Below are 17,666 nucleotides of genomic sequence, written 5' to 3'. Positions count from 1 at the left end.
AGTGTGTCCACATCGATCAGCAGTTGTATGTGAGTGGGAACACGTCGAACACGCTAACAAACATCAGACAGCATCACCCAGATGTGTCAATCCCCCAAAAATACTGAGATAAACACAGTCCAGCAACATCTCCCGCTGTTTTAAAGCAGCCTCGAGACGTGAAAGCAGACAGGACCGGAGACATGACCGAGGCATTCTGGAAGCATTTGTTGTTTTCTTTGTCAGCTCTGCATAAAAATATGTCCTATGTGAAAGTTCCCACCGAGCAGAGACTCCAAAACACGTCAATACAACGTTCTCACGGGGTTCAGGAATAAAGTTTATACAATGATCTTTACGACTGCAGTCACGTCTAAAGAACGTCTAGTGGTTCAAATTAATGTTTTTATGATGGACAAATTTTACTCGTTGATGCAAAAAGAGGATTCAAACCTGCGCCTCAACATCTGCAGCTGCAGGTGAGAACTTTACCTGGAGAGCTACTCAGCTTCATCCAGTACCACGTCTGCTTGTCCTGCCTTCAGGTCGGCTAATGTTCCATGACCACAACGAGATATTTGTTAAACACATTTAAAACAGTGAACTGGTGACGAGAGAAATGACTCTGATTGGTTGTTCAGCTCATTGAATATAGAAGTTAGATTTCATCAGTTCAGTGACTGTTACGACTTTTCCCGCCGCTTTCTCACAACGACAGTTTGTATATTTGCAGTCTTCTGATTTCTGAGCACCGCCACCTGCTGGTCTGGAGAGTTATTTCTTCTCAGGCAGGTGCAGAACGTACGAGCCTCTCGACCGCCGGCTGCAGGCTTTGTGGTGTTTTTACCGTGATTGCAGCTTTGTGGCCAAAATAAAGGCGATATGAGGTAAAACCAGCCGACTGATGGGCACGAAGATAAAAGATAAAAAATGCAGCATTGAGACAAAAATTTCACGGATGAAAATCAAAATGAAGAGTTGCAGCTGTTTGTTCTGGCTGCACACGGTTCACCTGTTACCTGATGCTGCATGATGGACGGATCGATAACAAACACAAACACATCTGTCGTTCACTCAGATTCTGCTCTCTGCCCCGCTCGTCCCTGCGGTTCACTGCAGCACCACTGTTCCCTCGGATGATATCACCTCATTTACTGTTGATTCAATAAGAACTCTGCATGCATGATTACATGAAGAATGTACCAACGCTGCCTTTTCACTGTGACCCTGGTTCCACTGAGGAATGTGTTGGCTGAGAGCCAGTTCACAGACTTCACCTCAACAAACAGCTTCACCTGGAATCTTTGGAGGGAAAACAGAGGATGAAGCGGCAGCAGCAGAGAACAGCACATCCACACAGTCCTGCACCTGGAGGACTTCCTGCTCTCTGAGACGTCTTTTGTTTTATCTTTTTTTATTAGCTGTAAAGCCGCGCTGTCTCAGGTTTTATATTTTAATAAAGTGCCTTCAGTTTTTTTTTTCCTGCTGCTGTGGGAACCTGGCAGGAGACTCGCAGACAGACCTGACACGACTCCTGTACCACTGTAATGGTTCTGTCAGACAGACAGACAGACAGACAGACAGACAGACAGTCAGTCAGTTACCTGAGTTGTCTGACAGCCTGAATCGTCCGCAGCACAGGTATCTCCTCCACTGCTTCTGGACGTTTTCTTTCAAGGCGCAGTGGAAGATAAATATGAACAGACCTGAAGACAGAAACACAGAGAGGAAAGAAGAGTCAGTTCACCTCAGAACTACCGTCCGGTCATCGCCTCACCGCGATGCTGATGGAAAGTTAGGTGAAACATTTCTGGAGATTCACAGAAAAACCGCGCTGCAGCCGTGGGTGCAGGAAGTATTTCAAAAATGTGGGTGGGACAATTTTAACGGAGGTTTGCGTGTTCTCCCCTTTACGTTCTTGAACAGAGTCGATGTCATCGTATGTATTCTGGTGCCTTGATACTTTAGAGGAAGTTCCCCAGATCACATGTTGGAAGATAATGAAAAGCTGCACGTGTAAACTGATTAAATTACTCATGTATAACAGCTCGTAGCACACGCTCAGGGTGGCTAAAAATACTGATCCGCTAACATTTCCATAAGAAAATAAAACACGTGAAACAAAAAAATCTGATGAAATATCAAAATGAATGTGAAACAGCTGATCAGCTGGTTGTTTGTGTTACCTTGCAGCGAGTTGAAGATGGAGAACAGGTACATGAAGGCGAGGTTGACGGGCCCCCAGGCGAACAGAGCGAAGCCCCACGTCATCCCCAGCAGGAAGGTGAGGCTGACCACGCTGCGCAGGTTTCGTAGAACCTGGAACAGAACAGAACCGAACAGAACAGAACCGAACAGTGAGTGTGTGCTGAGATATCTCTAAGTATTCCTCCTGTTTATTCTTTTTCCTTCAGTGCACAATATGTGATTTCTGCCTCCTGGGATTAAAACAAAACAGCGTTTGTGGAGTGTGTCGACAGAGTCTGGATCAGATCCAGACCTTCCACCCGATGGGAGGAGAACTCAGAGATGACTGTTTAACTTTTAGTATTAAATCTTCCCTGGTGTTAATCGACCTGACTGTAAACGTTCACCTCCTCTCGCAGCGTGCGGTTGCTGCGTTTGCCGTTGCGGCCGCAGATCTGCAGCATCACCACAATGAACATGGCGACGTTCAGCAGAAACACCACGCAGAAGTAACCGACGCAGGTGACGTAGAACACCACCGAATTCTGGATCCAGCAGCTGAGGAGAGGACACACACACAAAAGGAAACAGTGTCCTTAAATAAATCTGATGTACAGCATTTATCAATCATATACAATTTGTTTTCATTTTCTACTTCTGCTTTCCATCTTCAGTAAAATAAAAGTAGCCGGCTGTGAAAGAACACACTGGACTGTTCTGCCCTGTGGTCGTACAGCAGGACTCCCAGGACCCCCTGGGGAGGTTTAACAGTGTCAGTGGTTGTCTGGTGTTACCGGGTCGACAGCCAGCAGGCGGCGCTGATGCACCAGTTGCGAGCTGTTGTTTCCCCACCAGTAAACACACCACCCTGCTGTCAGCTGCAGGCTCTTTGCTGCCCCGGCAGTTTTTTACGGCGATATCATGAAATTCTGTATATCGTTACATCCGTATTCATCATCAATGATTTCTATCACTTCAGTCTGTCCTTCCATAAAATGACAAAACAGAACCAGTAATTCTGATGATAATAACTTACAACTCTGAGGATCCCTCTCCCGACTCTCCTCTGCCGTACTTCTGAAGGCCGTAAGAGTTTTTATCCACAGAGACAACGATCCCGACCAACACAGCAGGGACACCTGGGAAACACAGTCCAACATCTGAGCTCCTGACTTACATGTATTGATCAGATATTGGCTGCACTGATGACACAATAATACTGACACTCCCTGAGCCTGTTTCAGTTATTTTCAAAGTTTCTCACTCATGTTGAAGCACTAAACACACTTGTTTTCTAAGATAACGTATCTTAGTTATTAAGTCGTAGCTGAAGCTGCTCACCCCATCCAACGATGCAGAACTTGAGGATGTATCTTCGTATGTAGGTGTTGAAGACTTTGACCAGAGCGATGTACATGTGGATGGACTCCAGCCCCATCCAGGTGAAGGAGGTCAACAGGAAGTAGTGCAGAAAGACGGCCACGGACAGACACAGCCAGTCGGTTTGCAGACTGGCGAGCCAGCCGTCCAATAGGAAGACCATGTTGAGGAACAGCAGAGACGTGCTGAGGTTCATCAGGATCTTGGAGGGGTAGTCGCGCCGGAGCTTTCTGAGGAAGGAAACAGGGAGAAGATGAGACGGAGCATGTGGGTGAAATTTGAGTTTGACTTTTGTTTTTTTTGCTGCAGTTTGTCTTCATTTTCAGTTCCACACACTGACAGTGACTTTAAACATAGTTTGGTTTCTCTGGCGACTCACTCGAAGGCGATGTATGTGAGCAGCGTGGCTGCAGAGAAGATGGCGGAGATGCCGCAGCCGATGTAGGTGATGAAGGTCAGGATCTTGTTGTTCTTCGCGTCGATGTGGGGTGAAGCTCCAGAAATGTCCTGCAGACAGACAGACGGAGAAATACCAGGTGTGATCAAGGAGACTGATGACAGGTGTGTAACCAGTGAGACAAAAACAGTGGTGGAATCTACAAAGTCCATTTTACTCAAGTACTGTAAACTTTTGAGCTTCTTTACTTTGAGTATTTCCATTATCTGCTCCGTTACGCTTCCTCCCACCAGCTGTAGTTACATACACTGATCAGCCACAACATTAAAACCACTGACAGGTGACGTGAATAACATCCATCATCTCATCACAAAGGATGCTCTGCTGGGAAACCTTTGGTGCTGGCATCCATGAGAAAGCCACTTGAGACGCACCACCCATCCAAACACCAGGTACACCCCCATCACTACAACACCACCTGATGGCCCTCCAGCAGGACAACGTGCCCTGACACACCGCCAACACTCAGGATCAGCTCCAGGAACACAACAAAGGGCCCAAGGTGTTGACCAGGCCTCCAAATTCCTCAGATCCCAATCTGAAGGAGCATGAGTAAGACGTGCTGGAGCAGGTCCAGTCCATGGAGGTCCCATCCCCCATCATACAGGACCCAGAGGATCCACTATAAAACGCCCTGGTGCCAGACTCAGCAGGACCCCTCAGAGGTCTGAAGTCCAAGTCTTGATGGTCAGAGCAGGTCAGGAACCTTCACAACATTACGTACGTGGTCATAATGTTACACCTGATCGGTGTATAATCAGCAATCCTACATTAAAGAACATCAGGCCCAAAAATCAATCACAGCAACTCACTCAACATTCATGTTAAAGCTCCTCAGCTGCACTTTAAATACTTTTCTAGTCATGAAATGTTAAAGTTTGTCCCTGTGAGCTGAACGTCACCATGGTTTCAGTTTGTCTGTGTTCTCATTCTTCACTCTGAGGATCATTTACAACACGTCTTCACTGGAACAGTTGTTGCTGAATGTTGACAGTCATCAAATTAACAACAATAAATGTCAAATGAAACAAACCGAAGCTGTAACTTACTGAAAAACAGGCTCAGCAGGTATCAAGGTAACACAGTACAAATATCAACCAATGAATTATTCTATGCCCAGCTATTGTGAAAATCAAGAAATCAGATTTATTAATGTGGTTCATTAATAACAGAAAACTAAGAGTTCTCTTCAAAAGCAATCATAGACGAATAAACAACTAATCCATTGATCCTGAGAGTAATCAACAGATTCATGGAAAGTAGACGAGTACTTTCTTTCAATTAAACTTTTATTTTTGTCTTTGAGTCTGATGAATTTATCTCAGAGGAGCTAAAGAGCCATTAACAGAACAGCTGCAGGATATTAAAGAAGGTTTGATTGTTCTATTGGTGAGTTTGTAAATGGTTATGAATGTCGCAGAAGTTGGACAGAAACTATCTGGAGGTTTACTAAAAGTCAAAAGTAAGAATATCAGAGCAGACGACACAGAAGACACAATCTCAACTACACAAACTGACACATAAATCCATAAAACTTAACAATATGAATGTCAGGTCGTGTCGAAGAGATGCTTGAAAGAAACATTAAAGTAAAACATTAAAAAACAAGTCAAATAAATCCAAAATCACCTACAAACAGTAAAATACGCTGCTGGTGTTTCAGTAAAGACCTCAGGAAGTCTAAACTTCTCTCCCCCAAAACCTTTTCTGATGGAAACGACATCAAACTGACGACACGACCGGAGTTTTTAATAAACCGACTCGTTGTGTTTGTTAGTGTCGGACATGATGACAGTCTTACCATGAGGATGCCGAAGTGCGTCAGGTGGTTACAGAGACACACGGTCTTGTTGCTGCTGGATTTTGCAGACACGTTGCAGCCTTCCTCGTTCCAGCCTCCATCCCCACCTGGTGGCAGCACAGAGGTATTACAACCACATCTATCTATCTATCTATCTATCTGAGCACACAGTGAAGGTATGGAGGTGTATCTATGTGCACATGTGGCCTGAACCTCGGACAAATGATCCAAAAAGGTGAATTAAGGATAAACTCGGCCGTCAGCGTCCCGCTGGACGGCAGCGAGTTGATGTAAAGAGCTCTTGGATGAAACTTTAACAGATGGATGTTGTTCAGATTGTTTCTGGGCTCCCTGCGGATCAGAGCAGCTGAAGCGGACCTGAAGTGTTTCAGGCGACGTGACGACAGACGAACGGACTCACCGTTCATGTCGAAGTCCCAGAACATGCAGCGAGGATTCAGGGAGGGCTGTCGGGACAGAAGAGGACGGGAAGAAGCATTAAGTCCACCAGAGCTCATCAATCATCAGGTAACCTAATAATTAACAACTGCTTTCATTTTCAAGATGATTTATTCGTCTTCGCTTTGTGTAAATAAAGGTTTTCACTTAGATTTGACCTGATTTACTCTTTTTCTTTATCCAGAAACATCTGAGCAGTCAAACGGTCACATTCTGTGCTGCAGTTATACTTTCCGTACGTTTTACTTCCCTACATGGAAGTTTCAGTCCTGTTGTAAACCCTCATCACTGACAGGAAGTAGAGAAACATGTTGCACAGCAGCACCAGACGAGAACACAGAACTGTTCAGATCAAATATATAAAACAGATAATACCAATAAAATAAAGAATATAAAGGTTTATATTCGATAAGAGAAGTAAATTAAATAAAGTTTACAGAGTTGAAAAAACAATAAAAGAGAAAATAAAGGAAATCAAAACAAAAGAGAAAATACAAAAATAAAACATAAAAAAGAAAAGAAATTAAGCAAAACTAAAAATATGTATGTGTAGAAAATAAAAATAAACAGAAAGAGAAAATGTAAAAAAAAAACAGCAAATACAAAATAATCAAGAAATAAAACAAGTGATTAATAAAAAAATTCATACAATTAAACTAAAGATAAGTAGAATGAAAAAGAAGAAAATAAAACAGAAAAAAGATCTGAGAAAAATAAGATAGATTAAAAAACATCAAACAAAAAGAAAAAGCAAAAATAAAGAAATTGTATTGATGAAAACGAAAACAGAAAATAAAAATAAAATAATTCAAAGTGCAGAACTCGCTCAGACCCGTACACACACACACACACGCACACACACACACACACACACACACACACGCGCACACACACGTCGACCTGTACCTGTTCAGACAGGTGAGCGATCTCGATCTCCACCGGCTCCTCCAGGTTACGGATGGAGAAGTTCCCGACGCTGCTGGCCACCACGTAGCTGTTCAGAGAGCGACCGCCCTGCTCCTTCTGCACAGACACATCAGTGTTAACAGGTAACAGGTGATGTACCTGCTGGCACTCACTCCATTCTCATCAAGACGAGTCGTTCTCACCTGAAACAGGTTGGTGTTGTTGAAGAATATGAAGTTGATCCTGGACAGAGTCGACCTGTCGGCTTCACTCAGAGGGACGTTGGACAGCAGAGAGGCGGGGAGGGTGACCTGAGCGTGAGGGTTCACCTGCTCTGATCCAAAATCAATCTGAGCAGAAGAGAAGAACACAGGGAGCGATCAATAAACTCAAACCAATCAGAACCAGACGGGGTGTCAACACAACTCCGACAGACTACACCTGAGTTCACACTGAGAGTCTGAGCGACCACCTGTGATGTGATGTCACTTCCTGCTCTGTATGAAACATCACTGAGACAAACAGACTCCATGTTTCTACTCACAGACAGAAAGAAGTTCATGTAGAACATTTGCTGAATGAACAAGAAGGTCCAAATAATGCAGAATGAGTCAGAGACAGAGTTTCACAGAGTTTATAAAGTGTCTCCAACTCAACAACTCACTAAACTGACACATTTGTTAAGGGAGTCTGGGGACTTTCTCCACGGGGACAAAGAAGGAGCCTATATTGTTACTGTTTAGTGTCTTTGTAACATGTGACATGTTTAGATCAATAACATGTTTCTTCTTTCATAAATGGAGTGTAAATGGTGAAATCAGTGTAAACAGTGTGTTCAAACAGCTGATCAATGTTGGCAGGTAAGACTTTAGCACTTTAGACACAGAAGCAGACAGGCTGGTACAGACATGCTGCCACAAACTGACACTTTTTACAAGGAGACAAACAACTTCAGCTGAAAGATTTAATGCTGAATTTACAAGGACACAATGAGTTACAATCTGTCAGATACACAGTTTCATAATGTTTATAAAGTTTTACGCTACTCAACAACGTCTAAAATTAGCTGATTTCTTAATGGAGTCTGGTGAAATTGTGTTAATAGTTGGCTTCATGTATTACATTTAATGCTGAATTTACAACATGGACACAATGAGTTACAATCTGTCACAGACACAGTTTCACTACGTTATAAAGTTTGTTTTAACTCAACAACTCTTAAAATCACTACATTTGTTAATGGAGTCTGGTGCTGTTGTGGTTGTATTGTGATGTTTTCCCCCACGTCCGTTTGTCCTGTGATTGGATTGAGGATGGATCTTGGTCCAGACTCCATTAACTTTTAGTTTAGATCCAGAAATGTTTTCTCACTTTCTTTAACATTGTGAGATTGATTCCTTTAATTTAAATGATTTAGAATCTGTCTTAGTCATTTCTCCTCACTCAGATACTCTTCAAATCTCAAACTGCTGCAGGTTAACAGACACCAAACATTTCATTTTGAACTCTGCCTCATCCAGACTTCAGATTTCTGTTCTGGATGTCTAATGTTATGTCTAATTTTAAATTAGACATAACATTTTAGAAAACTAAAAGTAACTGCCTCAAATTAAATATCCCTGAAACAAACACCAGTGATACTCCACTGGAGGAAGAGGACGCTCTGATGTTTGGCGCTCTTACTTGTGGCCTGGTGGAGTTTGGAGCGATGAAGGCGCTGAAGGACGTCCCGTTGAACATGGTGGTGTTGAGGGCAGATATCCCTAAAGCCAGGTGTTTGGAGGTGATGCTGACGGACGGACCCTCGAACTCGATCTTCTGAACCAACTCATCGACTGTCTTCAGAGCTCTGAGGGCAGAGAAAGTAATACAGTAACCGGCTATGAGAACTGAGCTGAGTCAGAGACACACGATTCAGTTATTGAAAGAAAAAATAAATCAGCAGTACATCTGAACATGTTCTATGTGACATTTATAAAAAGCGTGAAACCACTGGATATTTTTAACGAGATGTCAAGTTGTGGCCCAGTACCACTATTTCTGACTGTCAGGACATTTTCCAGCTACGTATTTCAAGCCAAAACAGGTGAGACCGTTGCTAAGCCAGAGACCACTGTTCAAGATATTGTTTCAACATTTGTGAATGTGAAACCACTGGTTAGTTTTAAGAAGAACTCTGGAGAAATATCCAGCCGTGTCTGAGACAATAAAAAATTAGAATTTCAAGGTAAGAACAGGTTTGACTGCTGCCGTGCCAGAGACCACTGTTTGAGACTGTGTTTCTACATGTGGAAGCATGAAACCACTGGATATTTTCAATAACATGTCAGGACATCTTCCAGTCATGGTGTGGTGACAGAACCAGGTATTAAACCACAACAGGTGATATGGCTGACGAGCCAGAGACCACTGTTTGAAACAGGGTTTTAAAGAATTGGAAGCATGAAACCACTGGATATTTTTAAGATGTTGTGATATTTTTCACCTGTTTTAGCACAGCAGAACTAGGTATTTCAAGACTGTAACCAAGCCAGAGACAACTGTTCTAGTTATTGTTTCAACATTTGTAAGTGTGAAACCACTGGTTAGTTTTAAGAAGAACTCTGGAGAAATATCCAGCCGTGTCTGAGACAATAAAAAATTAGAATTTCAAGGTAAGAACAGGTTTGACTGCTGCCGTGCCAGACACCACTGTTTGAGACTGTGTTTCTACATGTGGAAGCATGAAACCACTGGATATTTTTAATAACATGTCAGGACAATTTTCCAGTCATGGTGTGGTGACAGAACCAGGTATTGAACCACAACAGGTGTGATGGCTGAAAAGCCAGAGACCACTGTTTGATACAGGGTTTTAAAGAATTGAAAAAAACTGAAACCACTGCATATTTTTAAGAATTTGTGACATTTTCCACCTGTTTTAGCGCAGCACACCTAGGTATTTCAAGACTGTAGCCAAGCCAGAGACAACTGTTTGAGATATTGTCTTAATATTTGCAAATGTGAAACCACTGGTTAGTTTTAAGAAGACCTCTGGACAATATCCAGCCGTGTTTGAGACAATAAAACAGAGGCAGATCAGACAGCAGAGGACCACTGTTTGACAGTGTTTTAAAGAATTATATGCATGAAACCGCTGGAGATGTTCAAGTTGTTGTTTCCCAGCTTTGTTTGTGGTGACAGAACTGAGTATTTGAAGCCAGAGTCTGATCTTCTCTTAACCCTAACCAGACCAAAGCCCAATGTTGTTGTAACATAAAATTGAAAGTAAAGTTTTGAACACATTAAAAGGAGCCTGAGCTACAGTACAGTGTGGTAAATCCAGAACAGTCCAGTTCACTGCAGCACAGAACAGTAAAGCGGAGCGTACATCTCTGAGGTGGCAGGCAGCGCCGTCTTGTTGTTCATGACGTTGGAGATGATGGTGACGACGGTGGAGGCTAACGTGGTGTTGATCTTCGCCACGTTCACCAGCTGCTTCACCTTCGTCACCACTTTAGACACCTGCGGACAGAAGAGGAGGAGCAGAGGTAAATCACTCTCCTACAGGAGCTTTACTGAGTCACAGCGAGACGTGTGGACGCCCACCTCCTCATTGGACAGCTCGCTGTTGGTGATGGCGACGAGCTTCCCGGCCACCTCCGCTGCATTTTCTGCACAGAAATACACAAAAGATTTAACACAAAGAAAAAGACTAATTAGATATTCTATATTTGCTCACTTAATGGAATGTGTGTCATTAAGTTGCTTGTGTTCATCTCTGTATGTGAGTCGGTCCAGGTTCTTCTGAATCATTCCTCTAATCTTTATATTGATTTTGATTTTGGTTCAGTCTGTGTATCTGACTGGCTGCTGGCTGAGCGTACCTGCAGACACCTCGATGGTGTCGATGTCCGTGCAGTTACTGAGGTCTGCAGGCGACCAATAGGACGAGAAGTTCAGTGTGTTGATCTCACTGGGAGACAAAGAGAGAGAGACAACAAGCAGGAAGACAAAAAGAACAAAAAAAAAGAAAGAGACGTCATAATTCATGTAAATATGAAGTCTGTCGTCTGGTTTTTAAGTAGTCAAGTTTAAGCCGAGGCTGCATGAATTCATCAGTTAATAAAGATGTTAAGAAACACAAGTGAGAGCAGCGGAGTGTCGAATCTGAGATCCATGATTAGTGCAGAGGAAATGTAAATCACAGTGACTGTGTCAAAGCAACAGTTAATGTAATAAGAGGAGCGCCTGTCTCTGATATAACATCATACAGTCATAATAAAAGAAGACTTTGTGAAGGACCTGCAGACGTCTCGCCTGCTGCATTAATAACATTTAGATCAGCATCAGTGGTGTAATGTCTCATAAGGAAGAAGATGAATGAGTTCCATTAACCGCCGTCAGACTGTTGAATCTGTATTCACGGAGGATCGTCCTCTCTGTGAACAACAACCAGGACATCTTGTTTTCTCTGTCCGTCTGTTCATACGAGTGAGAACAAACTGAGCTGTTGTTTGAACATCAGTGATTAATGCAGAGTTACCACCCCCAACATGTGTGTGTGTGTGTGGTCTTGTTTTCCTACATTTGTGGGGACCCAAACCGAGAGAGCCGCCCATCACGTGAGGTCCGACAACTTTATGGGGACCAAAATGTTGCACCACGAAATGAACTCAATACATTTTAAGGTGAATACTTGGATTACGGTTTGGCAGATAGTGATCAATATATGTAAGGTTAGCGTTAGGCTTCATCCTCAAGTGAGGAAAACATGTGTGCAGACATGTCTTTCTCTCATCTCAAAACTGAGATGGAAACTACCCCACAGACCACTGTTTGAGATTCTTTAAGCATGGAGGCATTTTAAAATATTTTTTAAGAAGACCTTGAGACATTTTACAGCTGTGTTTGTGGCAAAGGAACTAGGTATTTTAACCAAAGCAGGTGATGTGATTGTGAATTCCCATGAAGTAAATCATTACATTTTAGTGTCAAGAGGTAGTTTAAAGGAGTCATCACCTGGTTTTTTACATATCCAGTCCCTCTTGGATCGCTTTGGATCAATTCTTAAAACTTATTAGAATTTTATTTATTTATTTTTTTTAAATAAAAAAAAAAGCTTGTTCTGACACTTTTTCATACCACGACTTTCTCACGCGAGATTATGCGCGAGGTTTTGACCGGTCCGGATGTGCATTGTATTAATATGTAATGAGGTGCGCGTTGATTGGCAGCAGGAAGGACAGAGCCGGAATGGGGGGCGAGCCTGCATGCACACAGACTCCAAAACATAAACAGCCCGCTGTCATGGCGCACACACTAAATGACGAACCTTACGGAATTCAGGCATTTATGTACGAGCCGGAGTCGGAAACCGAACGGGAGAGTGAAGAGGCAGAGACGGTGGAAGAGACACGTTTACAGCAGGATGTCTCTGAATGGTAAATTATTATTTTTTCCTTCTTACTTTTCACACTCGTGTTTTACATGTAAGACCTGAGTTTTAATGCTGGCGGTGACGATGTATGGCGTGAAAATGACAGAGAAATAAGCAGATTCGGCGTGCTCACTCTGGCTGAGGACGGCTGTGAGCCGATGCTTAATATGCAAGTAGCCTCCTGTGGTAACGTCACCACAGGAGCAGAGTCAAAATCTCGTGCTTTAGGAACGCGCACTACTGTGCGCTATTCCTGTTCTGAAAAAGAGCCAAAGCGAAAAAAATAAGCCACTTTCAAACTCCAGCTTTTCAGGCAAGTTTCAACAGAGGTCCAACACCAATATGCATGATTTAACGAGAGAAATTGCGATTTCCGGGTGATGACTCCTTTAAGAGAAAGAAGACTGGTACATGAATACATCCATCGTCTTCTGCCTCTCCAAGGTCGGGTCATGAAAGAATGAGATTGTGGATACGAGTGGCTGAAAGAAGTTTTATTAAAGGAGGCATTAAAGTAACGAGGCTCTGACGAGGTGAGATTTAAAAGATGGTGTGGAGGTTAAAGGTTAGAGTAAGTCAGGAAATCAATGTTGACTGTGTGTGTGTGTGTGTGTGTGTGTGTGTGTGTTACCAGGTTCTGGAGGTGCTCTGCTCCTTGTTGGGGAAGCAGGGCAGGTACTGAGTGACTTTGGGTTGGCTCTCGGGCCAGTGGTAGTGCAGCGGGTTCTCCTCTGGACAGTTCTCTGTGAGGAGTAAGATCACAAAATAAAAAAAGATAAATTAAATATTAGCTGAAAAAAACAAATCACGAGGCTCCGATAAAGATACACAACAGAGGGAGGAAAACAAAGATGACAAACAGAACCAGACCGGATAAAAGAATCTAATGATAAAAGTCCAGACGGAGGAGACAGGAGAACAAATCAGCAGAACTCATGAATAATAAATACAGAGAATAAAACTAATATGGAAAAGTTCTGAGAGTGAGAAGCAGAGAAAGAGTCTGTGTTTGAGTTAAAGGGCGGAAGATGACTGTGGCTCAGGACGCCATCATCATCATCATCATCATCATCACCCTCCTCTCTCCTGAGCCAATCACATGCCAGCCTCCAGGTGACTGATACATCATGAAGCCAATGAGATTTCAGATCCAGTAACATATAGTTTATATCAGTTTTTAAACCCCTCAACTTGGAAATAATGAAAGTTGGTGTCACTTTATGTGTTTGACTGTTTTATCTGCGCGAAGTTAGTGTGAATAAAAAATAAACAACAATAATGAGTTGTTGCTCCTGTTACCCTTTTTTTCTCACATGACTGAATGTTCCCTCTGATAAACAGGTGTTAATTGATCGTTTCAGTGACGTTGTTATTAAATTTGAATTCAGACCATGCAGACTATATGATGTGGACTGGAGGCAGTACCAGTTCATCTGCAGGCTGATTTTTAGAGAAAATAATAAATATTTTAGTGTGTTGATGATGACGAGACATTTGCTTTTTGTTCCTCACCGATCAGTCTGACTTCAGTGGAGGCTGGTTGGATCTGCAGGCCGGAGCTCATCAGTCCTTCTCTGCTGGACAGCCGGGCCGACACATCAGCTTCACCCAGACTCTGATTACTGATGTAGTCATAATACAGCAGCGCCTGGCAGCTGTAACTGGACCCGAGACACAACACAGACCTGAAGTCAGCTGCTGAAAGTGTAGACTCACACATATGACAGACTCACAACAGTCGACTCACAACAGTCGACTCACAACAGTCTAACCCTAACCCGAATCATCCTTAAAAACACAACTCACTACACAAACCCACAGATCAACGATTTACCTCGCTGGGTTTCCTCCACTCTGAGCTGTCGGCTGGACTCTGGAGAGACACGACGGTAGAGAGGTGAGAACACAGCAGAGGAATATATACTGCCTGTTTACTGCCTGTTTACTGTCTGTTTACTGCCTGTTTACTGCCTGTTGTCTGTTTACTGCCTGTTTACTGTCTGTTGCCTGTTTACTGTCTGTTTACTGCCTGTTTACTGCCTGTTGTCTGTTTACTGCCTGTTTACTGTCTGTTGTCTGCCTGTTTACTGTCTGTTGTCTGTTTACTGCCTGTTTACTGTCTGTTTGCTGTCTCTTTACTGCCTGTTTACTGTCTGTTGTCTGTTTACTGCCTGTTTACTGTCTGTTGTCTGCCTGTTTACTGCCTGTTTACTGTCTGTTGTCTGCCTGTTTACTGTCTGTTTACTGTCTGTTTACCACCTGTTTACCGCCTGTTTACTGTCTGTTTACTGCCTGTTTACTGCCTGTATACTGTCTGTTTACTGCCTGTTTACCGCCTGTTTACTGCCTGTTGTCTGTTTACTGCCTGTTTACTGTCTGTTGTCTGCCTGTTTACTGCCTGTTGTCTGTTTACTGCCGGTTTACTGTCTGTTGTCTGTTTACTGCCTGTTTACTGTCTGTTGTCTGTTTACTGCCTGTTTACTGCCTGTTTACTGTCTGTTTACTGTCTGTTTACTGCCTGTTTACTGTCTGTTGTCTGTTTACTGCCTGTTTACTGTCTGTTGTCTGCCTGTTTACTGTCTGTTGTCTGTTTACTGCCTGTTTACTGTCTGTTGTCTGCCTGTTTACTGCCTGTTTACTGCCTGTTTACTGTCTGTTGTCTGCCTGTTTACTGTCTGTTTACTGTCTGCTTACCACCTGTTTACCGCCTGTTTACTGTCTGTTTACTGCCTGTTTACTGCCTGTATACTGTCTGTTTACTGCCTGTTTACCGCCTGTTTACTACCTGTTGTCTGTTTACTGCCTGTTTACTGTCTGTTGTCTGCCTGTTTACTGCCTGTTGTCTGTTTACTGCCGGTTTACTGTCTGTTGTCTGTTTACTGCCTGTTTACTGTCTGTTGTCTGTTTACTGCCTGTTTACTGCCTGTTTACTGTCTGTTTACTGTCTGTTTACTGCCTGTTTACTGTCTGTTGTCTGTTTACTGCCTGTTTACTGTCTGTTGTCTGCCTGTTTACTGTCTGTTGTCTGTTTACTGCCTGTTTACTGTCTGTTGTCTGCCTGTTTACTGCCTGTTTACTGCCTGTTTACTGTCTGTTGTCTGCCTGTTTACTGTCTGTTTACCACCTGTTTACCGCCTGTTTACCGTCTGTTTACTGTCTGTTTACTGCCTGTTGTCTGTTTACTGCCTGTTTACTGTCTGTTTACTGCCTGTTTACTGCCTGTATACTGTCTGTTGTCTGTTTACTGCCTGTTTACTGCCTGTTTCCTGTCTGTTTACTGTCTGTTGCCTGTTTACCGCCTGTTTACCGTCTGTTTACTGTCTGTTGTCTGTTTACTGCCTGTTTACTGTCTGTTTACTGCCTGTTTACTGTCTGTTTACTGCCTGTTTACCGTCTGTTTACTGTCTGTTTACTGCCTGTTTACTGCCTGTTTACTGCCTGTTTACTGCCTGTTTACTTGGATTCGGAGCCTGCTAAATAAACCCTGTAAATCAGAAGAGGATTTCATGTGTTGCTGATTTAAAAGAACTTGCTGTAATGTAAAGTTTCTCAGAGACGTCCACATGATGAAACACTCTGCAGTGCTGTCGGAGTTTCTGACTGGAGACGATTGTGACAGTGAAACAAACAGAAGTGTGACAGCTGAAGGTTCATCAGAGGACCGACTCTCAACTATCACCTGAAGCAGATCTGAGCTGCGATCTTCTGTCAACAAACCCTTTTACAATCATCCACCTCTCCGTGCTGATTACCTGATGAAGTCCACGTAGACCGCGTGGGTCCAGTTCTGGAAGGTTTGATTTAACTGGAAGAAGAAAAACAAATCAACACATTGAACACTTTCAGAGGCTTCAGTCCACTTCTGTGTCCCTGTCAGCTTTCAGCCTCCAGGATCACACTGAGAACAACCTTGACCTCCTCCCGCTCCACCAGGCTCCTTCCGCCACCAAAGGTTTGAACCTGCCTGATATTAAAAGCGACCGTTCTTACCCAGAGATCCACGGCTCGCTCCACATCAGCCGGGGCCAGCGCCGCGCCCGCGTCATCCACCACAAAAGAAATCCGGTAGAACGACCTCTCTGCAGACGAAGACGACAGGAAAGCAAAAAGAGACGGGAAGAAAATAATAGTTCAGTCTCACTTCGGCTCACAGACGTCTTCACACATATGATGGAGCTTCTTTTATGTGCCGGAGCCTCATAGCAGGAGAAGAATCGAGCGGCCGGAGCTAATCGAGTTATGTAAAAATCCAATTTGACAGTGTGGAGTGATGATGATGAGGAGGAGGAAGAGAAGGAGGAAGAGGAGTCATTATGACTTCCTCTCCTGCTGAATGGAGATGATTTGGACTTGGAAAATGTTTCTGCGGGCCGGCTGCAGCGGTTCATCAGAACCTGACTGTATGAAAAGGATTTCACACTTTCAACAAGTCACGACACCCACAGATTAGATTCAAACACTCATTTTAAAACTTTAACTGTTCAAAAGTAAAAACTTTAAACACTTCAGCTCGTCTGGTCGGCAACAACCTGAGATAACTCTGAAGTCTGAGTTTACTCATTCACGTCAGCCAGATATCAAAAGAAGTCTCTCACCCTCGATACCGATAAATCAGACAGAAGAAGTTAAATCAATAATCTTCTTATCCTTGTAATCAAAGTTTAAAATTGCTTGTAATAATATAAACTTTCACTTTGACAGTTTTTATTTCAGCATTATTTGGAAAATAAGATGTGACTCTTTTCTCAGAATGGTCGATCTCTTCCTTCTTCCTTTAATATATAAAACACTAATTATTAAAGTAATTATTGTATAACGTATTGATTACTTATATGATCGCTGTGATCCGACGTCTCTGTGCACTTATACTGATATTTATTTATTACTGCATTTTGATGAGTGTCGAGCGTCTCTTCATTATTATTATTGTCACTTTATTTCTAACTCTATTTTCATCTCCAGTCAGTGACTCTTGTCTCTCTGCTCCGGCTCTTGAGCTGCTGTAACGAGGGTGTTTCCTCTGTGATGGATCAATTAAGTCTAATCATTTCTTATCGCTGCTGTTCAGATGTAAATTA

The 17,666-nt window shown here is 43.0% G+C and overlaps 2 protein-coding genes across 8 annotated transcripts in view; both read right to left on the bottom strand.

Annotated features, from left to right (window-relative positions):
* The window catches only part of LOC115574089 (NACHT, LRR and PYD domains-containing protein 14-like), a 915,401-nt gene that overhangs the window by 620,294 nt on the left and 277,441 nt on the right, over positions 1–17,666 (bottom strand). The gene's annotated exons all lie outside the window — the stretch shown is intronic.
* The window catches only part of adgrg6 (adhesion G protein-coupled receptor G6), an 85,156-nt gene that overhangs the window by 15,698 nt on the left and 51,792 nt on the right, over positions 1–17,666 (bottom strand). For all 7 annotated transcript variants that reach the window (XM_030405308.1, XM_030405310.1, XM_030405311.1 and 4 more), the window contains 19 exons: positions 16,579–16,667; positions 16,341–16,393; positions 14,423–14,461; positions 14,101–14,249; positions 13,220–13,331; positions 11,036–11,124; positions 10,758–10,822; positions 10,540–10,673; positions 8,853–9,018; positions 7,373–7,519; positions 7,170–7,286; positions 6,226–6,271; positions 5,805–5,911; positions 3,926–4,053; positions 3,508–3,776; positions 3,203–3,305; positions 2,574–2,724; positions 2,166–2,298; positions 1,584–1,685 (listed from right to left, as the gene is read on the bottom strand). In XM_030405308.1, the coding sequence (XP_030261168.1) occupies positions 1,584–1,685; positions 2,166–2,298; positions 2,574–2,724; positions 3,203–3,305; positions 3,508–3,776; positions 3,926–4,053; positions 5,805–5,911; positions 6,226–6,271; positions 7,170–7,286; positions 7,373–7,519; positions 8,853–9,018; positions 10,540–10,673; positions 10,758–10,822; positions 11,036–11,124; positions 13,220–13,331; positions 14,101–14,249; positions 14,423–14,461; positions 16,341–16,393; positions 16,579–16,667 (2,199 nt within the window). The remainder of the gene's footprint in view (positions 1–1,583; positions 1,686–2,165; positions 2,299–2,573; positions 2,725–3,202; positions 3,306–3,507; positions 3,777–3,925; positions 4,054–5,804; positions 5,912–6,225; positions 6,272–7,169; positions 7,287–7,372; positions 7,520–8,852; positions 9,019–10,539; positions 10,674–10,757; positions 10,823–11,035; positions 11,125–13,219; positions 13,332–14,100; positions 14,250–14,422; positions 14,462–16,340; positions 16,394–16,578; positions 16,668–17,666) is intronic.

Source organism: Sparus aurata, chromosome 22 (assembly GCF_900880675.1).
Source record: "Sparus aurata chromosome 22, fSpaAur1.1, whole genome shotgun sequence".
NCBI classification, from domain to species: Eukaryota; Metazoa; Chordata; class Actinopteri; order Spariformes; family Sparidae; genus Sparus; species Sparus aurata.
This window is presented reverse-complemented; position numbering and strand designations above follow the sequence as displayed.